We start from the raw sequence: 27,370 nt of genomic DNA on the forward strand, positions 1-27,370 counted from the left end.
TTGGGCTGTCAATATAACGTATGGAATCACTACATCGTCTATGATTGCCCTGCACCTTTCAGCGATGAACTTACCGTCGAGGCATATTAGTGGGCGTCGCGCAACGCTTAGTAAAGAATACCGGCTCATTTCACGCAGTAACGATGACATCAGCGCACCACCCTGACAGTAGCACATTTGCAGACAATGCGGCCAGCGCGCGTCGCCGTAGCAGACGATGCCGTTCAAGACCCGCACCTCGAGCACTTGCGCCTGCGCGAGCTGCTGCCGCAACCTCACTCAAGCGCTCGCCGCATCGCCGATGGAATGCGCTCCTAACCCTCTCGCTCGCACGCATTACATCATACGCGGTCATTCGAAACCGAAACTCGAAAGTGCCCTGGGGCGTGCTATAAGCCAATGGCGGTAATAGCCGCAGCCAAAGTATTGTTGCATTCACGTGGCTGCCATTTACTGCGCGCTGGCGTGTTGTGTGTCGTGGTGCGTGTGGCATGAGACCAGTGATGTTGTGCTACAGGTGATTCTCTCTGCGAATCATTGCCTCACCAGACCACCCGTACGACGGACACGTATTGAGTGTTGACCAGATACTACGTGCTGTTCCGTGTCGCAACTTCGTCGAATAATTATTTCGGCGAGGCAGATGGAAATACCTACTGTTTCGTCGCACGCTATTTCGCGCGCCCTGCGTTCTGGCGAAATCCGCAGCAAGTCAACAACGCAAGGTGTGGAAGCATTGCAACGAAAACGTCCGGGAAAGGTATGCGTATGTGACAGCAGCATTGTCGAAGTAGCAAGTCTAGGCGCACTTAACAGAAAGTGCACATGCATTTAGCTTGCAACAAAAGGTTCTCTTGTATCTCAGCGGCGACGCGTTTTTGAAGCCGCTTGCTACGTTTCCGTTCCACTTCGCTTTACTTCCAGGCGTAGCTGTAACGATTGCTAGTCCTTTGTCGTGTTACGTGGGCTTGTGTCGCTTGGGGCCACGTAACAGGTTTGCCGCTTCACAGTGCGCCATTGGTGCTCTGCAGGCGACAAGCGCGTGCTCTCGCCCGTCGCCTCCGGCTGCGCGTATGAAAAAAAAAAAAAGAGAGAGAGAGACCATCCATCCTCGGAAACGTGCAATCGGATTGGAGACTGTAACAACAGCTCCATAAAAAAATGTACTAAACGCAACGCACAAATGACTGGACCCATTTTTAGCATAAGCGAATTTCACTCATTTGTACGGGCAGTTCTGATGTAATTACCTTTCACTGTTGATATAATGCTTCATCTAAATATTAATAACATTTTTTGCCACTAGAAGGCAGCATAACTTCGAACACTTTAAATGACTATCTTGTTCCCCTCCTCATTCCCTAGGAATCGCTGCATCTGGTTCGTTTTCATGTTCATCTTCCGCCCCGCACACCTACACTTCCTCCATGGTGTAACCGGCTATGGCGTAACCGTTACCGAACGTCCCCCCTCATTTTTTTTTTTCCGTGTTGCGATAGCACACATATATGAACAATTCTGGCGGATTTCCGCCGTCGGCATCGCCGCGTGATGTTCCGTGCAGAGTGCAAGTGCGATAAGATCGTGGCCGCAAGCCGCATCCACCGGCGACTGCGTATGCGCGGCCGCGCAGGTCCTATCTTGATGCCGGTCTACGATAGGCTACGCTCAGCGAGGGTTCGTGTGCGCTGCGTTCTCGCTGTTCGCGTTGAAGCGACGGGCAATACGAGGGTCGCTTGCTGCTACTACCGCTCTTCCTCAAACCATACTTCCGACACCGCGGACATTCCGGAGCGCGCGTGACACCGTGTCTGTTAATCTGCTTAGTAAGCGCATGCTTACAAGTTTACGCAGCCGATAAAACTGCTGTCTACCAATTTGTAGCTGCGACAACTTTGTTCCACATTACCCCACGAGGTTACGCTCCAACCCGACATGGCTACTTAGTGGCTGTGGTGTTGGGCTGCTCAACACGAAGTCGCCGGATCGAATTCCGGCCACGACGGCCGCCTTTCGAGTGGGGCGAAATGCGATAAGATCCGCGTATTTAGATTTTAGTGCACGTTGAAGAATCCCTGGTGGTTCAAATTATTCCGAAGTCTCTCACTACGGCGTGCCGCATAATCATTTCGTGGGTTTGGCACGTAAAAAACCCATAATATATTTTTTACTTCACGCTCCGCCAGCATCTTGCGATGAATTACAGTACACTCCCTTGGATTTTTTTAACGTTAGGTGATTCTGCTTGGGAGTAAATTGTACACAACATGCACGGACTTTTCTTTTTATTTACATACCTACTTCGCCCATTGGGCATTACAGTAGGGAGGACAGGTAATCAATATAAAATACAAGATTGCACACTCTTAAAAGTTTAAACACTTCAGACCATGGGTACAATACTAATCATACATGTGTTACATTCTGAGAGAGCAAATGAGACAGCACAAAGAACAAAGCAGCCTCTAAGAGTCTACTCTCACAATCACCACTCTTCACAAACAGGTTCTCATCGCTACTGTGCAGTGATAGAATAAATAGCTGTTTCACTAGGGCTCTGTCGTACGCCACAATGTACGTTCCGCATAGGGTAATACTCGATTCGTTGTTTGCAACAGCTTGGCATAGCAGAGGATGAGCTCAATATGATGTGAGGTCTTGTGCACAAGTTAATAATTCATTTGCACTTCATCCTCTGAGCATGCTCAAAACTGTTAGTTTTCATCGTTGCACTCCATTGATAGTACTGAATGTCACGGGGTTCTCTAGACAGTACAGATATGATGTGCGTACTTGGAGGTAACTCTAGTGATGATAACTGTTATGTGTGGGAGTAACGCTGGTCACTACCCTTATGACTAAGTTCAATCGAGCACTGTGGGCATGACGATCTTACTGTGTCACAAAGGAATTGCAGACTTGTAATGCTGGCTGACTCAGTCAGAACAGTGCCACATAGTACTGGTCTTCTACATCACATATTCCCGATATATGTAATGTAGCACATAGCTGCAACCATAAACCATTACCAAGCAAACACCACGCATCAAGATTCCTGCAGCAGCGCATTTCGACAGGCATTTTACGTTAAACGGCACCTTTACCAAACATCGCACTGCTTGTTGATCAGCACATGCACATGTAATGGAAGAAGATTTCAAGTAATGAATAGAACGAACATGAGGGGCATGACAGCTACTGCAATCATGTACTGTCCTCTGTTGGAGAAGCAATATGACGCTGATAGAAAACTGCATATTGTTGTGCTACAGGTGTTGTACTCACGTTTATTCACTGCGCTTCAACATGTATGCATGTTCATATGGATTGTTGAATACTCCTATCAGTTTGTGAACATAGAAGAGCCCGAGTGCCTTCTTTCATGTGTGGTAACGTGCACAAAGACGGAGTATGGCTTGGTACTGTTAATAATAGGCACGCTTTTGGCCTGATTGATAAAGAGAAAGATGCTGTAACACAAGTGCATTATTCGCACTCATTTTCTTTGAAGAAGGTGCCACTATGTTATGTCTTTTTCTAGTTAATGTTGGTGCTGCAGTGCTAATGCAGCCACTGTTTACTTGTTTAAATAAATGTCCACCTATGAGCAATGCCAATATGCGATTTTAAAATGCCAAATTAAACTTCATTATACTCTTTTTCTCTGTGCATTTTTGCCTACAAGTTGCGCCATTTGACACAAATGCTGTATCGTTTGCTTGCAGCACCACGTACCTTCACACATTCTCTGGAGACCATCTTCCAGGACCTTACGTGTATGCGCGCCAAGCTCGGGGAGACTTCAGTAAGGCAGGTATATAAGCAGCGAGTGACTTCTATTTAATTTTTAATTCCATTTTGTGCAGCAATTTGTAGAATCAGTACAGTGTAGTTGAAGCAATGTTGCAGGATTTCACATAAATTTTAATCTCTGGTATCAGAAATGATTACAAACCTATGTGCTTACTCCGTGTAACCTGTGTATTTTCTCAAGGTGTTGGGAATCTGTACATACTGCAACAATAAATTGCACTTGCTTAAATGCACCCATTCATCCACATCTACCTACGTTTCACACGTCAGTAGGGATATAAGCAACTATGGATTAACAAGATTGTGTGAATTGCAGTGAAATCCCCAGTGAGTGCGACACTGACTGTGCGCATACTCCCTGTCGGCCTCATACTTTTATTGGCCGGTAATAGCAGCACAATCTTATTTGTTAACTGCTGAATTCAGGTTCGCATTTCACAGTCAGTTTTCTGTTAGGGTGACTCTTGTTGTGGCAGTTGTATGCATTATTTGGCTTCTAATTTGTTGCTTGGACTTGAATTCCGTCGTGGTCCATGTGCGAAGAAAATGCAAAGTAAACACGGACAAAGGAAGAACACAGCACGTGTGTGTTGTCCGTGTTTGCACTGTTTTTCACCCATGAATTTGTACCAACTAGCTCACATTCATAGCCTTTAGGGTGTTCATGATGATAGACACAATTATGCATTTTAATGTAGCGGCATTAATTGTGTAGTTATTGTGACAAAGCAACAACATTCAATGTCTGCTGGGGAAACTTTTCATCAAGTGATTTATGGAAGAACTGTGCTCCTGTACCAAACTATCCGTACATATGAAAACTATGTGACATTACGACAGATGCATGACATTTGTTCTTATTACAGCAGATCCTCTTCGGGATTTTCACACACACACACACACACACACACACACACACACACACACACACACACACACACACACACACACACACACACACACACACACACACACACACACACACACACACACACACACACACACACACACACACACACACACACACACACACACACACACACACACACACACACACACACACACACACACACACACACACACACACACACACACACACACACACACACACACACACACACACACAGGTACCATCACAGACTGTTGCTGCACATCATTGTTTCATTGCCTACCAGGTAACAATGTCCACGTCATCCAGACGGAGTAACACATACATTTCATTAAAGCACACTGATGTTTTCAATGAAAGACACACCTCTTCCATTATCGCACCTCAGTTATCCCCTTTAAACATACATTGTAGAACCAACTGCACCACCGTGGCATGCAAGAAGTGCAAAGAGCAAGTAATGGCAAGATGCATGATTGAAGATAAGTGTGAGTGAAAGGCAGTGTGCCTATGAGCACATTGTAAACTCCAGTGTTTGTGGCAGTGTATGTGGTTGCAAGCTAGTGGAAATTATTGCTACCTTATTATGGGCGAATGGAAATAACTGTGTTTTTAAACTTGTGTCAGTAAGTATGGACGGATATTGTTATCACAAGTGCGTTCATGCTGCTCAGAGCATCAGAGCAGACGAGTATGAGCTTTCAGTAAGTTCTCCCAAGTGTCATTTGCACCAAGGAGGAACAGACCTGCGAGTGAGCTGATGAATATGTGAATAAAACGTCGCAGCGCAAGTGCGAGTTTATGATGCGTTTGATTATATGTTGAGATAACCTTATGGAGCTGATTGTGCCTCAGCATGTTTGTTTGCTTCCACATTTTCTTGTGTCCCTCAAGGCAAATCATGTGACCTGTCACACCTGGCAAGTTTTTATTCTTTCTGAAGGGTCACCTGATGGACACTATCACATGCTTGGCGCTAAACTATCTCCACTTTCTTTCCAAGATGCTGTGGCATTTCAAGAACTTGCTCCACATATTTTTTTTTGGCTGACAGATTCCAACAATGAGCACAATTTCTATGTGTTGAGCTCGTAAGGCTGTTCATGAAAGTTTGCGCTGTAATGTGGCAGCTGCAATTAGTGCACTGGCGAAAAATTTTTGCATAACACTTTCTCAAAAATTTATTAAGTTCATAAGCTAACACACATGCCTTAGAATTTTCTGTCACTCTACACAAATCGACATCGTTGAAATAACAGAAAGAGGAACTATATACAGCTGCTTTGCTACTTACACACTGCCTAACAAAAAAGCGTGTGTCACGTTTCTTGAGATATTTAATCTCCAATTCTGAAAGCTTGATGGCCACATTGTTTACTTCCGCAACCAAGCCTTCTTCTCATCACTCTGCTAACATTGCGACATTACCAGAGACTGAGACCTTAGAAATGTGCCATTTCATGTAAGTGATGTCGTTATCATACCTTACTAACTTATGGGCAACTGAGTGGGCTAATTGCTGGCTGTTCATCTATGCAACCTGCCTCAAGCCATTTTATTGTGAAAACAATCTGAATTTCACAATAAAGGGGGGGAGTCAGTGGGTTGAGTCCCGAAGGAAATCATACTTTATCCTCAAATGCACAGCGTTAGAACTTATTATTTGAGCCTGTATTGGGGGTCGGGGGAGCAGCCTAAAGGACAGTCATTGATTCTTATATATGCCTCAAATGGCAGCCTTAGTGCCTTTTATGGGCACCTATATCCATAATTTTGAAGTATTTCACTTTTCTTGAGGTTACCCGGCTGCATAGACATTCACATGCAAACTTGTTACTACATACTACTTGCAAATTTTCTACTACGTCTGTGGTTTTTCGTTGGCAGGAATTGCTTGTTCCAACTGCAGAATAAAGGGCCATCTCTGCAATCTCCAGTCACCCCTGTCGTGTGCGAGCTGACTACATCATCACTACCGCATCTGAGCTTGACGCTCAAGCTTTACAGCACTTCCCCTTTCATTTTGTATGTATTTCATTACAGTTACATACTATTGCTATTTGTATAGCACACTACGTGATCTGCTTATGTGATCTAACACTTATTATTTATTATGGCAGCTACACAGGTTTGACATATCCTTCAAATGCCCATTGTAAAATGTATTTAACATTGCCTTCATTACCCAGTTCGACCTACAGATCAGATTGAGCATGTACATGACAGAGCAGTTACGAGGAACAGTATCAGTTCTGTTAATATGACTTTCAAATGTCAGGACCCTGCATTGGACAAAACATAATTTACAATTATAAATCCTTCGAAATACCTTGCTATCCTGGTCATCAGAGGAAGTAGGTGTCGAGAGATGAAATGTGTCATAATGCCAAGTAACTGCTACAATGTTGCATAGCGTATGTTCACGCTCTATGCAACGAAAGCACAAATCATAGTCATTTCTCTCTTTCGTTAGCTCAAAAGAAACAACAATAGCAGTGCAATCTAGCTGTATGACAAGGGAGTCTCATTTTCTTGAGGTAATAGTCATGTTGGCCATTGCAGGCATGGCAGGGCACTATCAAGGAACATCTAAGGTACAAGAGGTCTAGGAAAGAGTAGTGCATTGATTGGATTTACGGGAGAAAAATTATGCAGACATCTCACACTGTGGGAATAGGTGTACGAGAAGCTTTCATGAGCCTGCAAAGGTAAATGGTGTATTGAATCAAAACACCCTCTGAAGATTTATGTGATGAGAAATCCCTCCGTCACCAATGTGGACATTGCAGAGCATGCATAATTTGTATCACTGAGTGAACTGCGACGTGACTTGCAACACACCATGTGTTTAGCCTTTAGAACCGCACTAAACTGACATGTGATAGCGAATTTCAGTGGAAATTGAATCCCGTATCATCTCTATTCATCGTGAGCCGAAAGAATCATGCACTCACTCTTTGTCATCATAGCTATTTAACATGACTACAATGCCGAACGTCATTAAGCGCTGGCTTGCATGATGAAACATTGCAAGGGTGTTTTTCTTTGCCTCTTTCGGGAATGCATTCTTGGCGTAATGGTTAAAGCAGCAAGCTTGGTGCTGGAAATACTGCGTTAAAACGAACCTTTAATTTAGCAACACCTTTACTTAGTGTGCACTTTCACTTGGTGTCATAGCGCACCTGTACCGTGTGCTAGCAGCTAATTGAGACAGTTATAACGTTCAAGACGCTAAGAAAACTTCGCTTTAGGAGCTCATCTAGTGCAGTGACTTCACGTAAAGAAATCAACATGGCTAATTAAGGAAAACACTCATATTGCTATTAGAAACACATGCTACCTATGAGCACACTGTCACCAATGCCACTAACCATCAAGAAATGGGACCTTGTCTTGCAGCAGTGCCCAAAATCGACTAACGAGCTTGTCTGAGTTGCTGTAACATGTTAGGCCACTGCCTCTGCATTTCATGCATCTGACCACCTCAAGGAAGGTGTATGCGTAATACATACACTGTTATGTCATGTCTAACGGTCACGTAATGAAAGTGGTAAGCTCTGGTTACTATGTATAAACTTTCAGAATATTCCATGCAGCATGTTCCACATATGGTGCACTCTTTCCTAGTGGCCATAGGACAATGGCACTGGCCGTTGCAAATGACAGAATGGCATTTTAGAATTTGCGCAATGTAGTATTTTTTTAATCTGCATTAAACTTTTGCTATTGTTTCAAATCCAATAAAATGTATTGTACAAGTTGAAAGGGTACGCTTGATTACGTGGGCATGAACATTTTGTATCTTCGGGTTTTGCATTTCGCTCTAGCCACCTTGCGTGGGTGCCAAACGTGGACAGTGTTCACATCTTTTATGCTTCCGAGGTGGAATGCTGGTTGATCTCTCATGAACAGCTTTCAGAATCTGTCATGGCCAACTGATAGGGCGCTGTCATGGTAAACAGGCAAGATGCTTGGCCGCACGGTGTCTGGCACATAATGCTTCTCGCCCTGTGGTCAAATTGACTTTTTTGACTATATTACTTTTTTGGCAGCAGCAGTGGGGCGCATTGCATGCAGCCCGCTGAATCCTTTTCTCTACTGTCACAGGCTATACCCCTGTCACGGAATCGGAGGCTGCGAACGGCAAGCTTCGTAGGTGCCGTAAACTTCGTTGCCCTGTGTTATCCTGGACCTGGCGGTCTGACCTTTTGAATCCGCGCCGCATTGCTGCCGGCCACATCATTCTACTCAAGCGCTGTTGTTACCACATGCAGGCCACGGCCACAGCTGGGGCAGTGCCCTTCACTTTGGCAGCAGCGGCGAAGTGCATCGCATGCAGCCCGCCGAATCCTTGTTTTATCTACCGTCGCAGGTTGGTTACTATTCTTTGGTATTATTCGCACTGTACATAGACACTCCGCCGTTTGCTGTTTGCTGCCAGTGTGATGGGTTACTGATGATGTAAACATGACATGCACGGTTGAAAGTGTTCTAGGTCGAGGCAATAATCCTGTCATCTTTTGTGTTCTTGTTATCATGGAGCAGTGTAACTTATGGCAATGTGTGCTGAGTGATGGTGATCTTGCAGTGACCTGTACAGTGTGAATTTTTATTTCACGTAGGAGCATGGTCGCATGTCACTGAGCAACACTTTAAGGTAAAAAAGTTTGCAAACAAGCACTGGAAGCGTGAAAGGTGTAGGACAGAAGACGGCATGAACACAGTTGCAAGAACATACAACAGTGAAGTGGTCACTAGGCTTGTAGATGTGGACCGCAAGCTAAACATGCTGCTCGAATTGCTGACTAAGGTTAACGGCAGTGAAGAAGCCATCTAGCTACTCTCAGATTGCTTTGATGTCATACAGCAGTGCCAGGACCGCCAAGATAGAGAACTTAAAGATCTTAGGGGCAAAGTGGAGAATATGCAGAAATGCAGCACCACAAAAGAGCTAGACCACCTTCAGGCTGACATCGAGGCTCTTGAGTGGCCTAGTCCAAGCCTCAACGTCGCAATCCACGGCATTGCTGAAACGAAGGGGGGAAGATGTTCTTGAGAAGGTGAATGACTTGGCGAGAGAGCTAGAGCCAAAAGTGATAACTAGAGAAGACGTAGTAGCACTCCACAGATTGCCATCAAAGCCTGGATAGACACCAGGGATTATCATGTGCTGTGCTCGCCGTGAACTTAAGAGTGCTTTCATGGCTAAAAGAATGGCTCAAAATGGCCCCAACGATAAGCGGTACATCTGTGAAAATGTGACATCTCGGTCTAGGAAAGTGCTTACATCCACCAAAGAATGTGCGAAGGGATCAGGCTATCAGTTCGTATGGCACACAGGTGGTACGATTCTCGTGCGTAGGGCACCAGGTGAAATTGCTGCGGTGATTAAACATGAAGATGACTTGAAGGCTCTACATTTGTAGGCGTGCTGTTCGTTTGGTTGCTTTCTGAAACTGCGTTGCCTCATGCACAGTTTTCAACATATACCAAAAGAAAAATGCTTCACTCCTCGAGGCCTCGGTAGAAAACAACTGAGCTGTGTACGTATGAATGGTCAGTCGCTGAATAATGACATTCCGGAATTGGAAGCTAGCTACTCTCAGAAGATCGCTTTGATGTCATACAGCAGCGCCAGGACCACCAAGAAAGAAAGAAACATCTTAGGCACAAAGTGGAGAATGTGGATACATACAGACACTGTGATGTTATGTTTAGTGAAACATTGTACAATGAAGATACTGAGGTGTTTAAATTGCCTAACAAAAACACATTTTACTTGAACAGGACATCAAGACGTGGCAGAAGTCTCTCGTTATTTATAGATGACTGTGGGAAAACTGATTTGTTAACTGATTTCTGTTGCATTACCAATGACTACGAAATGCTTTTTGTTGAAAGCAAGTGCTTGCTTCTTGCCACACGTTGTCGTGCCCCTGATGAAGACTATTGCACGTTTTTCACTTGAGAAATTTTTTATTTTTACAAGTTAGAATAGGCAGAGAGTTATGATTGGCGGTGACTTTAAGACTGACATGAAAGGTGCTACTCGCAAAACAATAGACTTTGAAAGACTACTTACACATATGGTTACGCGAGTGTTATAAAGTGTGAAACATCAACCTCCACATCAGATGCACTGCTTGACCTTTTTATCACAAACTATGACCCAACCAACGTCTCAAATGCCGTTCTAAGCTGCTGTGTAGGTGACCATATGCCAATATGTATGTCTCTTAACGCTCCCAAAAGTACAAATAAAACAAAGAAAATGTGTGTAACCTTGCAAAGCATCAGGGAAACTCTGTGGAAGTATTTCAGATCAAGATACACGGGACCTGCTGGGATAAAGCTTTTTCTAGAAGACTCGCCAGAAAAGGCTTACGATATCTTCATTAGTAACGTCGTGGTCGTGGCAGCATACAGGAAACACTTTGTCACGAAAGAGCGAAAAATCAGTACAAAGATTCGAAAGCCTTGGGTAAACGAAGAGCTCTTAACGAAAATTAGAAAACAAGATAGGTTGTAGGCGAACTTTTAAGAAACTCGGGAACCTTTATGTTACAGTGTTTAAGACCTTCAGAAGTAAATTAACAAAACAATTATGAACGGCAAAGCGATGCACATTATATTAGGGAGTTTGAATCTTGCACAGTACAATTTGATAAACTATGGAACAAGATAAACACTCTTACGAGACAGAAGCAGAAGAGAGAGTCACCACAAGAAATTTAATTAAACGGACACCTAGTCTAAGACTAGGAACTTGGTGATGTATTTAACCAATACTTTGCAGCCAAGAATGTTGACCCAAATTATTGCCACACTAATGATATCACAACACCTAGAAACAAAAAATTCCGTTTTTTCTCACACCGACTCTGCTGAGGTATGTTACGTTTATTTGAACCTCAAAAGTTCACGTAGCTGTGACATAGACGGCCTGCGCATACAGCCTATTGTATATGTCATTTATGATATCGCCCCAATTTTAGTGTATATTTACAACTTGTGTACTTCTTGTACTTTTCTTGACAGAATGACAACTGCCAGAGTAACCACCACTTTTAAAAAAAGGTGACAAACAGAAATGTACAAAATTATCACCCAACATCGATCCTCCCAATTTTCTTAAAGGGCTTGGAGAAAATTATGCAAAATCGGTTTTCATCATTTTTGTACCAGATACCACCTTATAACTGAAGCTCAGTAGGGATTTCTGAAGCACAAATCCACAGAACTGGCACTATTAGATCAGAAAGAGTACACGTTAAAAAAACTTTGACAACAGGTTATTAGCAATCCGTATATTTGTTGATTACACGCAGGCTTTTCACTACATCAATCACAATATTCTCCTCAGTAAGCTATAATGGTATGGGGTAAGGGGCACACCACTCGCAGTATTATTCTCCTATCTCAATAACAGACATCAGTTTGTCTCAATAAATGAATTTCAATCTCAACCCAAACAAATAATTTCAGGTTACCACAAGGAAGTATTCTCGGGCCGCTACTTTTCAACATTTATGTCAATGATCTAATACCTATTTACCAACAAGCAAAATTTGTTATGTATTGTGATGACACTAGTATTTTCTTATCGTCTCAAAGCTACACAGAATTGCTGAGAATGGCAAATGAACTTTTGATAGGCTTTCTTTTTGGCCAAACAAGAATTGTGTACACGTTAATCGCAATAAGACCAAAGCAGTAATTTTTTGAACTCCAGGTAAACAAATCCCACAGCATAACAATATAACGTTTGAGTCTATGAATATTGAGGTTGTGAACACAATTATAATTCTTGGTGTAACCTTTTCCAACAGCTTACAATAGGATGGCCACATAGACTAATCCCCCAAGAAACTCAGCAGCACACTTAGTATGCCAAGTCACAGTAGACACACTTTCCCCACTTCTGTTAAAATACTGCTTTATAAACGCTTTGTTTGCGTCGCATATCAATTACGGTCATTTAGTATGAGGTACTACCACACAGACAAATCTTAACAATATGCTCGTCATGCAGAAAAGGGTGCTACGTATTATTACCGATGTATCTTACATTGAACACACCGCACCACTTTTCGATAGGTACCACATAAGAAAAATTAATGAATTGTACACATATAGACTCCTACGGGAGTTACTTAAGTATAAAGAAACATAATGTTACGCTTGCGGAAATTGCCAACCAGCATCACAATGTACCTGCCTACACCACCCGCCGCACTGAAATATGGAATGTTGTGAGACATACGACAAATATAGCAAACAGATGCTTGAAAGTAATTTACCGAGGTTATTAAATTCTTTTAAAGAAATAGACATTGATATTGGAAGAATGAACCCTCCAGAATTCGAGGCTTTTCTACGCTCTTATGCTTGGGTGTTACTATACAAATTGTAACATGGTCTTCCCTTAATAAATTTTAAATAAATCTTTGATATAGCTTATCTCTCAACACTGATTTAGAAACATTATTACATTGCCTTGTTTATGAGCTTCTTCTGAACATTTTCTTTTGCTTTGCAACCACTCCTGTGCCAAGTTTATAAGATGCAGGGCCAGTCATGCCTCAAGAGGGCTTTTGACCTCTCATCCTCGAAAATGCATTTCCCTTGTTATGTTGTAACGACTATTTTGAGGTGATTTTGATTTCAAATTTCCTCTGTGCCCTCCAAGATGCCGTTGGCGACCACTTTGTTCGTATTTATTGCTGGTGAAATAGCCAGCCTTAACAATGCATCTACTTCTGGCAGCTTGCCCATTTGTCTATTGATCAACTCAAATGTTAATTTCTACAGTACGCTCATCCACCTCACAATTGTAAATGAATGCTCGTGCCTTTGGGCTAACTCTAATTGCTGTCGCTCTTGGACGACTCCGCTTACTTTTGCTGCGTGTTAACTAAGGTGGACGGCGTTGGCCGTGCACGCAGGAGCCTCGAAGGAAGGAACTTCACTCGTTGGGATCCGTTTCGAGACTGGTTTACTTACAAAAGATAGATCGAAGAAAGGAGGATGGAAAGAGAGAAGTTACAGAAAGTCCACGTTCTCTTTTGGCCGCACCGAGGCCTTCGTCCTTGTCAAGGGCGCCCGCGCCTCGCACTGAGTTGGCGGTTCGCCGAATAGCTGGTGGAACGGATCAGCTTGTCAGTAGATGTGCCGGCCGGTACGTGGTGCAGTGGGGCGTCCCTCGCCCGTTCGCCGTCTCCTTCTCTCTCTTGCGTCGTCGGTCCCCCAACCACGGGTGCAAATATATGGTGCTCGCTTGCGACTTTCATCCTCCCCCGCAATGAGTGCCGGCTCATTCCCGGCCACCATTGTTAGCACAGGCTGGCACCTCCCTGGGCTCGAGTGGGTACAAGGCTTGTACGGGTTGTCGCAGTTCGCTTTAGTTCGGGAGAAGGATCTTGCAAGCGCGTACTCGGCCATCTCTTCCAGGAAAGGTCTCCAAAACACGACACATTTTCCACATCTGGCGTGGAGCCCGATCATCCCGGAGGAGAACTATGTCTCCCTCACCGATGCCTCTACCACTGCCTGGCTTTGTGATAAGCGCTAAATGAAGTTGCAGTAGGCATTCGCGTCTCCACCGTTGCCAGAATGAGTGAACAAGCCCGGTGCGTCGCCTCCATTGGTGTGTCTCTGCTGCCGATTTGACTTCGGTGGTTTCTCGGAAGGGAGGCAATTTCGTTAGCTGGCGGCTGACAAGGAAATGGGCTGGAATCAAGGGCATAAGCTCCCCCGCGTCCGAAGACGCGAAAGTCAGTAGGCGAGAATTTACGGCAGTTTCGGCTTGGGTTAGCGTTTGAATTTAGATCAGGTCCTGCGAAGAAGACGTCGTTCAGTGACAGCTTTTCCGCCGCTTTGGAAGAGGCATCGAATACGGCTCTCAACTTGGTTGTTTTGCTACCAGGCCAGAGCACACCTCGGTGTGGCATGGCGCGTAGTAAATGGGCCCCAGCGGGGACTCACCAAGTTCATTCGCTTCCTCGGTGTGTCCAGCTTGCAGGTAGTTCCTCATTGCCTGATCGTAGTCTAGAATGGCTTCTTCATGTCGCAGCAGCTTCGCCGTTAATGAGCGAAGTCTGTGCGATGATGTGCTCTGATTGTCCGTCATGTCTGATGCGTTCTCTTTCCATGGGAGAGCTACTTGGTATCTATCGTTCTTGTGGATGATTGTTTCTTCAAAGACCCGCAGAATGCTGTCGTCTTTGGCAGTCAGCTGTACATCGGCGACGATCCCAAGGTGCTCCATCTCCCAGAATGATTCTAGTTGACGAGAAATTTCGTCGGGTGCTGTGGTCACACCTACCCGCATCACTCCGGTGGTTGCTGATAGTGGCTGGAATGCCACAGGTGGTACGGAAACAATGTGGTATGCTTCCTGCTCTGACACGTTGCCTGTCACTGACGGAGTTGTCGACCGGCTCTCGTTAGCTGTCTGACTCCTGAGAGCTCTCTTGATCTTTGTTTTGAGGAAGCAGATTTTCTGGGTGTATGCAGCACAAGCTTCTAATTCTGCATCTAATTCTTGAAGATCTATCTTCTTTTCGATGCTCTCGTTAACAGATTTCAACTCATCTGCTTGTTCAAGGAGAAGGTCGAGGTGTTCCTCAAGCTCACCGACCTGGATGGTTGGCGATTGCAGTAGGTCGCTGGCCGCTGCGATGATTTTCTCGATTGCTTGTCGCAGGGCGGCCTGCTTCTTTTTGTAGTCGTTCCATGGCCCTTTCGATGTCAGCAGACGAAGTATTCCCGGGTTTCGGCACGAAAAATGTAAATGAATGCTCGCGCCTTTGGGCTAACTCTAATTGCTGTCGCTCTTGGACGACTCCGCCTACTTTTGCTGCGTGTTAACTAAGGTGGACGGCGTGGGTCGTGCACGCAGGAGCCTCGAAGGAAGGAACTTCACTCGTTGGGATCCGTTTCGAGACTGGTTTATTTACAAAAGATAGATCGAAGAAAGGAGAATGGAAAGAGAGAAGTTACAGAAAGTCCACGTTCTCTTTTGGCCACACCAAGGCCTTCGTCTTTGTCGGGGACGCCTGCGCCTCGCACTGAGTTGGCGGTTCGCCGAAAAGCCGGTGGAACGGATCAGCTTGTCAGTAGATGTGCCGGCCGGTACGTGGTGCAGTGGGGTGCCCCTCGCCCGTTCGCCGGCTCCCCCTCTCTCTCGTGTTTCGTCGGTCCCCCAACCACGTGTGCAACAATGTATGGTTCTCGCTTGCGACTTTCAACAACAATTATATCCGTGGGGTTGCGTGAAATTGAAAAGGTAGGCAAGTGCTTCGGTGTCTCATGCCAGTTTAACCTATTGATTATCAGCGCATGTTTGGAAATGCCCGACAGCCGTCACCATTGCAAGAAGCGTGTTTACTCGAATCTAGGCCGACCCCAATTCTAAGCCGACCGCCTAAAGTCTGAGGCCAACAAAAATATATATATATTACCTTGAATGTACTGAACAAAAAAAACGAGGACAGCGTTCACAAAATGCAAACAGCATTTATTTAGCCTGAACGTGCAGAGCTCGTTCAACGTCGTCACTGCTAGACTCGTTGCTGTGTTCCTTGTCCCTGTCAGCTTCAAACAGTGCACTATCTTCGGTACCGTCAAGCGCATTAGATATGCTGCACTTTAAATTTAAAGCTGCGCATGATCAAAGTACCTGAGATGTCGCCCCATGCTGCAGCTACCCAGGCCGTTAGCTGCGATAGCGATGCACATTTGGTGCGGCCTGTTGCCGTTAGCATGTGGTCTCCATCAGTCAACGAGCCCGTGTAATATTTCCGCAGACGATCCTTGAAAGGTTCGTTGATGCAGACATTAAGTGGCTGCAGCTGGCCCATCATGCCGCCCGGAATGACAGGAAGGTCCGTGTTCGCTTGGGCGAGCGCTGCCTTCACGTCTGTCAAGTGCCCACGGTAAGATTTGACGACAAGGAGTGAGTTCTTTGTCAAAGGGCACCTGAACGCTGTCGCCACACAGTCTTATCCCACTATTCCACCATCGCACCCGTCATCCACCCGTTCTTATTTGCCTGCACAATGACATTTCTTGGGACAGTTTCTCGAGCAGGCAGTGTCTTGCTTTTAAATATCATATAAGGAGGGACTTTATGTCCATCAGCTGTGCAGCAGAGCATCACAGTTGCGCGCTGCTTCTCGTAGGCCGCACCTTCACCTCCTTGGCATCCTTTTCATTCATGGTGTACGCCACTGGCATATCAAAATACACAGCCGTGTGGTCACCGTTGCCAATTTGCCCAAGGTTGTAGCCTGCCGCTTCTCTCTTTCGCAGCATGTAGTGCTGAAAAGCTATCGCCTTTTCTTCAAAACAGCTTGGGAGCTTCTAGGTGATTGAAGTGCGATGTCGGAGGCTGAAGCCGAAGCGCTTCATGAATTTCTGAAGCCAGCCCTGGCTGGCTTTGAAATGCTTTGGCGTTAGGCCTCGCTCCCTCGAAAGTTCCCTAGCTGTCGCTTGGAGCACTTCTGTTGTCACTGGAAGGGCAGCTGTTCTCTGCATCCAAACAAAGTCGGCCAAAACTGTCTCCACTTTGTGCTGACGGCCTTTCTTTAGTCCGCTAAATGCCATCCTCGTTGTGGTGCACGCAAAAAGCTGCTGTCGTTGTCCCCTACAACGACGGACATTTTTCTTGTCGACGCTGAGGTCCCACCCAGCTTGAAGGTTCGACAGTGCCTCTGCGGCTATCACAACTTTTCGTTTGATAGCGGCACTGTAATGGCATATCCTGCTTGGTGCCATCGCGATACCACCACGCCGCACACCAATACGGCTGACACGACACAGGTCAAAATGGTGACCGTGCTTGTGTACGGTTGGCTACTGGCATGGCTAGTAGGGGCTGCAATACTGAATTTTTTAGATGGCCCTAGCTATGCACCATATTTAGCTGTTTCAATGAAAAGCTGGCGCATTTTTTAATATCCTCGATTCTAAGCCGACCCTAGAGTTGTGAATATTGACACGTGTACTTGTTACCCTTTTATCAAGCGACACGTTTCACTGCCTAACAAGTGTTATCGCACAGCGCAGGACGCGCCTGCATATATCGGAAGTTTCGGAAATGTTATCGATGCTTCCATCCGCTGTCTGTGGCCGAACCTTGTGTAATCTGAGTGCATGTGTGCGCGACGCAAATAATGTGAACTTTGTGGAAGGCACGCGGGTCCCAGCAATTACTCTGGAACATTCGACGACTGATGTATAAAAGCCAATGCGCTTGACCCGCTGATGAGATAGCACCGCTACCGTTGTGCTATAAGTGTAGCCTGTTTTTGTGGGCACAGGTTTGCCCAATAAAGTTAGTTTGTATTTCACAGTATTGCTACTGTGTTTTTCAACGTCACCACCACGTGACAATATGGTTATATGAAAAAAAAAAACTATCGGCCTAGATTAGAATAAGTACGGTAGTTACTTTTCTGTACTCGGGTACTTTTCGTGGGATTTCGTATATATGTATGAGTAATAACATGCGACCTTGGCTTGGCACCCCGATGGCCGTGAGTCATCTCCTGTAGGTAGAGGACAATCGCAGTTACATAAAGGTATGCATCCAGGCTGAGCTATTCGAAGCCCACCACTATCAAGGCAGCAAGCACCTGAAGATGTAATTATATGAAGGTCTTGATATTTTCGTTAGGAATGTAGACTGCAAGCAAAAAGTGCACCTGTCTTACAGATGTCAAGCACTTCCTCATGTTGGCATTGCGTGGCATGAAGGCTGGAAAGTGTCCAGATGGACTTAGAAAGAGTCGCGCAAGGAATGCAAATTGTGATGGTTTGGCCTTTGCTACTTTTCGTGTGGTCATTCGAACATTTCGCCCTGAGATTTTGTGTGCTTATCGTTAATTTGGCATACCTCACTGCTTTGAAAAGGTGTGATACATGACTTACGTGCTGGTTGTATGGTTTTTATGACAGAATATTGTCCATGTAGACGTAAAAGTGACCAGCAAAAGTTCGAACATTGTTCCTAATTTTTTTTAACCAGGCACACGAACTCTTCCAGCCAAATGAGAAAGCATTATGTTCGTACGCATGAAAAGTCTTATCAAAGCTAAACACAATTCTTTTGTCTACTTGGATAATACTTTGGCATTACACTTTGCGCATACTTAGGTGAAAGAAGCACTCACATTCTCCACTTTCATTAGTTGTCATACATTCGTGGCATAGCAAATGGAAACACATATGTCTGTTGGTTTGTATGTCGGTACTGTATGCACAACCTGAAAGTACTGTTCTCATCAGGCACACTTTTTAGAAGTGATGAAACTGGGATGTGGAACGCATTATCATTTTATTGTGCACCATGTGTTCCAGTTCAATTTCGAACCGTACTTCTCACAATACAGTGCACAGGACCTCTTGTGGACTACACTTGTGTCTCACAGCTTGAATGCAAATTCCAGGAAATACATCGCAGGAGCGTCATACATGCAGCATTACGTGGAGTTGAAAGAAGTTGTTTATTGAGCAGACTGTTCAGTTTCCCATAGTGCAGCATAGTAGTACCTCATGTGCTAACTCATTTAACACAAACACTATTGCACTATACAAGGAACGCGACGTCAATAATACAATTCGAGGTGATCCTCCCAACATTTATCAACAATTTCTCGATTTCTCATTCAGACACCCCATATTTTGCAGCTATGACAGTGGGAATCAGGCAGCAGGTAGCAGTAAATAGTTGGACGTTTAGGCACGAACTTGCTCTTACAAAAATATTCACTCTAGAACTGGTGTAATGGTGCTAGCTGTTCTATAGAACACTCAAACTGCAGGTGAATTTCGACATTTTGGTGAAATCTCCAATGTGCATTATATCGAAACTTTAAGTCTTATATTGCAGTTTCACTTACTATGCATATAAGTGCAGTAGTACATGAGTTTTACACAGTAGAGGCCACATTTTCGGAAATATCATGCAATTGGAATAAGCAAATTTGTATGAGAAAAAGATAAAAATGTTATTGAATATGAAAGTTGGAGACAGCAGACGGTTTCGTGCAGTGTTGCCAAGTTCTTCACATTGGCGTTGCGAACCAGTGGCAGCCATGCTTGGTTTGGCCCCATGGCTTTGGCCCTGCTGCTGACAGTGTCGCCTGAATTGGGACTACACTGGCATTGTAAGTGCCGGCGATGGGGAGCGAGTGCTTTGTCTGCCTCTCGCATCGAAGTGTCTCAGAAACTCGAGTTTACTCAGTCTCCAAACCTTAAGGCACCTGAAAACAGTGCACATGATGCCACACCATCTCAGCGCACCCACTCTTTGCACTCACTGCAGATTACTTTTAAACGGTGCACAGGCGGCACATGTGCTCAGCCACATGCACCTACGACTGCGAACGTGCTTAAAATATATAAGCAGTGGGGTCTTCGTGCTAAACAACACGGAGCAGAGTGAGACAAGATGACGGGCGCTAACTTTCAACTCCGTGTTTATTTTATAAAAAAACGTATTTGTAGGCCCACACACCGAACAGGCGCAATCACCGCCCATGAAAACCAGCCGCTTCCAGGAACACAAATTCACTTGTAGTCGGAGCAACTGAAGGGTGAACTGGTGCAGTTATCATTGGTCCTTACTGTCACATCAGCTTCAACAAATCCTTTGCTATGACTGCCATTGCTGTATCTAGCCAAATAGCCCAGACAACTATATTTCTAAAACACATGTGCCAACTCCCCCCCCCCCCCCCTCTGCGTTCTTGATAGTGTAACCGCACCCCACCCCTTTCCCCGTGATTGCACAGGAAAACGGTGCTATCAAACCACCGTCCTCCTCCACTCACCATCGTCTCCCATTACTCACTCGCAGCCAAACATTACATCGTGTGAGGCACAAAAATTGCACTCACACATTTCATCGTTAATGACAGTGCTTCACCTCAGTGGTCGTGCAGCGCACAATTTTAGAGGTACATGCGTAAGCAGCTGCATATAGTTCAACCATTCAACCATCTTCATCTGGACAAGCTTGGTATGTTGTCTCGGTATACCTTTGCGGTGAAAGTGACATTTCCTTACGTTGATATCGAGTATAAACACACTTCAGTATATTGAAATTTGAAACACATGTTCGAGGGACAACTCCTAGAAAGGTAAATATTTTGTTCCATTGATGAATCTGTTACACTGACAATCTCTTATGTGAAGGCGCAAATGTATATTAATGCTATGTTTACTTACACTGTCTGATTAAATTCATTCAGTGTGTAAATTGAAATGCTGTTGTAAGCTAAAGTTTACTTTACGTACTTTCATACACCTCATTTGTGCACTTTCTAATCGCCATGTTGACACTTGATGAATGACGAACCGTTCATCACAAACCATTGTTACAAGTTACCATCCTCAGCTGTCAAGTTTCTTGCCTCTGTTGCAGCCTTCCATAATCGTATCGAAGCAAGTGCAAGTTGTTTATGCTCCCTCATTTTTCTTTTTTTCAGGCAAATATGGAAAGACTGCCTTTCAACTTCGGGACAGCACCTGAGCTCTCTATTCCTGTACCATCGCATCGCTATATACAAGGATCACACAAGTGCCACGACAAGAATACTGAATAAATATGCCATTACATTTCGACTTGCATAAGCTCATAACATAATGAGAGAAAGTTGATGTAAATTCTGCTGCCGTGACCATATCTGTGGCATGTATGGCACGTTTACTTTCATTGTCATCACTTCTAATTATCTGTGGCACTGCGCTGTTCACAGTATTTTGTGCCACAACTTCTTCTATGCGAGGAATGGTAGGGCTCTGTATAGCTGACATTTCAAAGATGGTACACACGGCATGATGTGTAAAAAATGAGGCATTAGCATGGGCATGACAAACTAGACAAACTGTACATGCAGCAGCCACACCGAATGTTTTAAAAATTAGGTATGTGTCACCGTGTTTGTGTCAATTCAGCAATATATCATCACTGAAATAACCTGTACTTGACATGTAACATATTTTATCGCTTTTTTTAGGGCTAATCACTTTCACAAGACTGCATTTTCTTAGTAGGCTACAGTTTCCCATCAAGACGACTTATGTCACCTGGCTGAGTTACGATATAATCTAAACACTACCAGTCTGCGCATAAGTGGCAATTAAAGGTAGTTATTGGACTTTTTTGTGTCTTTGCATGAATATTAACAAATAGAAAGCAAACAATGTTGCATCATCTCAGAGATGTTTTTCTGCATTGTATCATGTGAGCCAATTTAAGTCTATCTGACAAACACATTTATGATTGGTGGTGTCCACTCGCATCAATAAAACATTTTCGTAACTGAGCTTACTAAATGGTCATGTACAGTGGCAACCACAAGTATGCAGACGAATGATGCAGCCCCGGCATGCCGGTTAAAATCAAGTGCTACAGCCTACGTACGTGTACTCAATCCATGCAATGCCTTTCGGCAATGCCACATTGCAGAGCTGTGCAAGGTAGAATTTTCTTGCTTATTTCATGATCTCGTATCCTTTCCTCTTAGGTACCGTTGCCATAACAAACAAAAATTTACTGAACATTTCCCCCACATTCTTTGTGTTATGGGTGTATGTTAGGGTTTCACATCTATGGTGTTTTCGTAAATTCATTACCCTGTTCAGCTTTCTCCATTTCAATATGTATGTATGCTTTGCCAAGTACCTCGGCAAAGTGCTTGTGTCACGCGCAAAGTGTAATATGCTTTGCATATGTCAAAAAAATTAATTCGCGAATTTAACACATTTAATCAATAGTGCACATGCTGATGATTGGTATATTAAAATGGGATAAGAAACAATTGAAACAAAAAACTAAATTGCTCTCAGAAATCCCCGAGATCACATTTATGCAAACCCTTTGACATACATAGGTCTGCGTAGGAATTTCGTGGGGAATCCTGTAGTAAAAGTTAGCCAAGTGAAATTTGTTGGCAGAACAATTGCGATTTGGCAATCGGCCAACTTGAAATTTGGGGGTGGGCTAACTTGACATTTCGCCGTAAGCCAACTAATTTGAGAACACGCCAACTGCAAGTTTATGGGTAAGCCAAATAGAAAGTTGAAGATGGGCCAACATGATTTCGCGGGTGGGCTAACTTGAGGTTTCGTTGTAAGCCAGCATAAATTTGAGGGTCGGCCAACTTTAAATGTATGGGTGGCCCAACTGAAGTTTGGAGGCAGACCAGCTTAAATTTAGAGGTTGCACAACGTGACATTTCAGTGTGAGCCAACCCTAAGTTTGCGGGTAGTCCTACTTGAAATTTACGGGTGGCCTTACTAACATTTCGGGGTGCCCAAACTGAAATTTGAGGGTATGCCAACACATACTTCAACAACTCCAGTGCACTTTCTGCATATGTTGTCATAAGCCCTCTTTTCTGGTGAAAGGGGGCCTATCAATTACTTTCTGCGCATAGTAATATACGTTTTCTTAAAGAACAATCTCTATTTCCCACAATCATAACTTTTTTCGCATAAATTCTGGTCTTGCATGTTGCATTGTCATGTGTAATGCAGTGATCACATACAAATAACTCAATCTAATATACAATATGTGACTGCTGTGCAGTGAATGAGTGCTTCTATGAACCATTGCTTGCCTTCCACTCTCACATTGCGACTGAAAGCATGAGCCTATTGTATGCCTTCCCTGTACATATCTCATGTACTTCCTACTAGACATCTTCACCTGCTTTCAACAATTTCCTTCCACGCCGTGCCAATACCATTTCGTAGAAGTAATATTGCTGGGCCCCCCCCCATCTCCCCCTTTTCAGTCGGATAAAAGTCTGCAAATACTGCACAGGCGACCACGCCAACCTGTGCTCATGTGTTGCATAACTGCAGTCACCTGAGCTCCTGCAAGTGATGTTGACCACGTGAGCTACTGCACAAAGTGGTACTGGGTCGTTTATAGCTTATACTAGTAGTTGCATTTATTCACCTCAAGAAAGCTGGCCAGCTACGGACTGCCACTGCGAAGCTTGCCAAGAGTGACCGTAATGACCCCAAATGGAAATGAAAAAGAGAAAAGGAAACATCTATAGAGTGTTAATGTACAGCCCTTGCGATGGGTAGTTCTACTAATGTTGAATTACCTCTAGCATTGAACAATGAGGACGCTTAAAAAAGATTACGCATGGCAAGCAGCGACTACAAACTTCACTTAAAGTTGGCGCTCGTCCTATGTGTTGTTTCCGTTTGGTCTCGTTCTTCAGTACTGCACAGTTGTTTCAACATGTCTCATAAACTCTCCGAATCTTCTGCATGTCTAAGGTCAATTTCTAGAATTGTGTGGTCACTTCGTGGTACATTCAATGCAGAATGCTTGCATCAGTCAAAGGTGATGCACAGTGGCAGGCAAAATCCCACCCCCCACCCCTAAAAAAAAGCACACGGTGTGAGCAATGATTGCATTTGTGGTTCTAAAAATGGAATGCACTCTGTTGATGGCAGTTCAGCACAAGAGAGTGACAGCATCTAGACCCTAATAATCTCGCTAGGAAGCATACTGTGGCTACCTAGTGGCAGAAATTCAGCAACTCGCAACCAACCAAACATTGCCGCTCGTGGTAGGGACATGTGTTCCATACAAGACTGCACCAGACAGCGATGTACGCAACTTGACATTGCACCAACCCGAGCGATGAGGTGAGTTGCATGGGTGGATGAGGGACCGCACTTTCAGCTGTAGTATTTGAGTATCGGCAGGACTGTTGCTTTGGGGGGCATTTTAACAATGTCGACACCAACTTTTCTTGCCGTCCTATAGTCCCCATGCATTCAAGAATATCCCATGAGTGTACTGTCAGCAGCCGAGATGATGGTCAATGATAACGTTAAAAACAGAAAAGGGCAGTTTCTACACACTCCAGGGTTAATGGTCGCGCTGCTCCTAAGGAAATCAAAGCCACACGTGTAGGCGACCAACCCACACATTTGGAACGCACCAAATGCAAAATGTAACACTTGAAACCATTAACAGTGTATGTCCTTGCACTGTTCCTCAAGGTAACTAGCACAATGAGCAGAGGCAAAGTGATGTGCTGACTTTTCTGTAAGAGAACGTCTCGCAACCACGCAAGAACGTTCTGCAGCAAACATGGCAAGAACAACATCACAGCTCCTTCCAGGTTGAGAACCGTATCGGTAGCTCTCAACACATTTCAGGTCTCCATTGTGTTTGCCAATTGGCGTCGTGGAAATTAGTCTACGTATAGTTCGTACAATTTAGGCATATTCCCTTTGCATGGGGTTGTGACGGATGGTATCTTAATTCCCTTTCCATGAAAACATTAAAGATTTTAGTGAGCACCGGCCAACATGTCTGGCGCATGCTTTGTGGGGGCGCATGCTTGACAATCTGCTCAAGGCTGTTGTCATTTATGGAAAGAGCCTCAAAAGTCTCTGCAAGAGATCTGCCATCGTAGCGGAGACGCTAGTTTCTCTTCCAATACTATCTTATTGTGTAGAGCATTTTTTACAACCGCTGGATCTTCAGTGGCTATACGAGACATATAAGTTCGTACAGACACCGCGCAAAACTGCGAAGGTACTTCATAAGAGATCCCCGCCGCGGTGGCTTAGCGGCTGGGCGATAACGTCCGTGCCCCGTGCGTTGGGGCAGCGCCTGGGGTCACGTATAGGGCGGTCACAACTGATCTGGGGTCCCTCACTACGGCGTGCCTAATAACGAGATCGTGGTGTTGGCACGTAAAACCCCAGAATTGCGACATGAGACACTACGCTGCCTGTATCGTACGTCAAGTTCCTCGTTTGCGCCTTGTCATTGCACGAGCGAGGCGAGTCTATTTCCCATTGGCACAAGCCACTGCCAGCACAGTGTAGCAAAAAGGCAGGACAACGTTGGCATCGTATCCACTTTCATTTGAGAATAGTCTTTACCTCGCGAGGTACGCCGTATACAGTGCCGAATGCACGACTAATTCTTCGTTCCACGACCATGCACGCTGCTCGCGGACGTCGTACAGTTAGGTGTAAACTGCCGCCATGCGAGCCGTTGTGATATTGTTTATACAACAACCCACCTGGTCCTAGGGGCCCAACGAATTTTGCAAAACTTAGCGACAGCACGATAGGGTGACGGAGTCGGCAGCCGCTGGGCGAGATTAGGCCTACTGCTACGTACTATGAACGAACGGAGGGAATTACACTCAACGACGCAACGGTACACACCTGTACTGCTACGCTACCTTAGAAGTGTCTAAAATCCGATAAGCTATGCAGTCGTACGCCCAGCATTAAATATAAGCAACAAATAAACTACATGTGCACAAGAACCGCACAACGACACCAGCGCGTACTCGACCACTTTCAAGCGCCTCCTCGGAAGAAACAGGCTTCTTTTGTGATGGCACACATTCGTTGGAAACAAAATACCAGCGACGATGCAAAATATTGCACAAACCTTTCACACAACGCGTTGCTTATTCCAGAAAGACCGCTTTCACAAACACACCTACCACAGAATCTAAACAGCTGAACGGCCGCCATTTTGTTGTGCATTTTCAATGGGCGACTCTTGAAAAAGCATACAAAGTTTTTGGCAATTTAAGCGACGTCAAGATGCTTTGTAGCACAATTCACGTCTTCCTTGTAAGGCTCTGTCATATTAAATTTTGTTATTTCCCTGTACGCGGTCTTCATACTGCGCACTACTTTCTCGAGCGGCATAAATTGCTACGCGGTCTGCATAGAGTTCTTAAAACAGCTAGAATGTGCCTTGATTTAGTAGCGTAGGCTACGCCATCTGTTGAACAAAAAATTTCAAATCGGAGCAATAATTCAGCTAAAGCTTCCTCTTAAGCTTCGCCTTCAAGAGTGGAACGCGACAGCGTTCCCGTCGACCCGCCAAGGGGTTTAAGACAATGGGCTACGGCGCAGCGACTACGCGCCCCGCATCGGACGCGGTGAGCGTCGAGCAACGCAGCGTTCGGCGCGACAACGAAATGTGCGCCTGAGCAAGCGACGCACGCCTGAGCCTTAGAAACAGCTCGTTTCTAAGGCAACACCGCGTTCACTAGAGGCGCTTTTGTACCGCTTTGAAGCATCGAACTTTGGAACAGCCAATTTCCATGAAAGAAATAGAGGATGCAATAGATGCACTACCTGTCGGCAAGGCACCAGGCCCTGATGGCCTAGGTGTAGCATTTTATAAAACATTCAAAACAATTATAGCCCAGATTCTACTCAAAGTTATCGCCGAATCGTATCAGCAAAAACATATACCACTGTCCTTCACAACTTCGCACATCGTTCTCATCCCAAAAACTGAGGCACCTGAAAAACGTCAGTTAGTGGGGTCTTATCGCCCGATAAGCCTTACCAACGTCGACTACAAGATATTTATGAAGGTATTGGCCAAACGATTGCAGGGTGTGATAACGAGGCTGGTTGGCACGCATCAGACCTGTGGTATAAAGGGTAGAAGCATCGCCACGAACATACACGTAGCTCGAAGTGTGCTAGAATGTTGCGATGTATTTGGCGATCGAGTGGCAATGATGCAACTAGATCTCGCTAAAGCCTTCGACCGTGTTTCCCACGATGTTCTCTTCGCCATATTAGAGCATTGCAACGTGGGAAGCGTAATAACAGATGGTGTCCGGATGGCGTATG

The 27,370-nt window shown here is 44.8% G+C and overlaps 1 protein-coding gene and 1 long non-coding RNA gene across 11 annotated transcripts; one reads left to right on the forward strand and one right to left on the reverse strand.

Moving 5' to 3' along the window:
* Positions 1-489: 489 nt before the first annotated feature.
* LOC142564238 (uncharacterized) lies at positions 490-26,337 on the reverse strand. Its single transcript, XR_012824532.1, has 2 exons — positions 26,160-26,337; positions 490-1,065 (listed from the first exon to the last, which is right to left on the reverse strand). It is a non-coding gene; the product is annotated as an uncharacterized LOC142564238 (long non-coding RNA).
* Positions 620-21,331, forward strand: LOC142564237 (uncharacterized). 10 transcript variants are annotated; one of them, XR_012824529.1, is made up of 6 exons: positions 620-760; positions 3,726-3,814; positions 6,590-6,727; positions 8,810-8,858; positions 8,977-9,074; positions 21,196-21,331. XR_012824529.1 is itself a non-coding variant. In XM_075675161.1 (6 exons), exons 4-6 carry the CDS (start codon positions 8,971-8,973, stop codon positions 21,237-21,239), a joined length of 264 nt encoding a protein of 87 aa, XP_075531276.1. In that variant the 5' UTR covers positions 620-760; positions 3,726-3,814; positions 6,590-6,727; positions 8,810-8,970; the 3' UTR covers positions 21,240-21,331. The 10 variants fall into 10 exon arrangements, 6 of the variants coding, with proteins under 6 accessions (XP_075531276.1, XP_075531275.1, XP_075531272.1 ...); XM_075675161.1 differs by adding an exon at positions 19,757-19,872 and having other exon boundaries at positions 8,810-9,074; XM_075675160.1 differs by lacking the exon at positions 6,590-6,727 and adding an exon at positions 19,757-19,872 and having other exon boundaries at positions 626-760.
* Positions 26,338-27,370: the final 1,033 nt, after the last annotated feature.

The sequence above is a fragment of the Dermacentor variabilis genome, chromosome 11, assembly GCF_050947875.1.
Source record: "Dermacentor variabilis isolate Ectoservices chromosome 11, ASM5094787v1, whole genome shotgun sequence".
NCBI lineage: Eukaryota > Metazoa > Arthropoda > Arachnida > Ixodida > Ixodidae > Dermacentor > Dermacentor variabilis.

What these genes read in the sequence shown, in the direction of transcription:
- LOC142564237 (XM_075675156.1), top strand. Translation starts at nt 3,779, where the DNA reads ATGCGCGCCAAGCTCGGGGAGACTTCAGTAAG. An exon ending in CTCGGGGAGACTTCAGTAAG is followed by an intron (nt 3,811 to 6,589) that starts GCAGGTATATAA and finishes TTTCGTTGGCAG; the next exon opens with GAATTGCTTGTTCCAACTGC. An exon ending in AGCACTTCCCCTTTCATTTT is followed by an intron (nt 6,728 to 8,976) that starts GTATGTATTTCA and finishes TACCACATGCAG; the next exon opens with GCCACGGCCACAGCTGGGGC.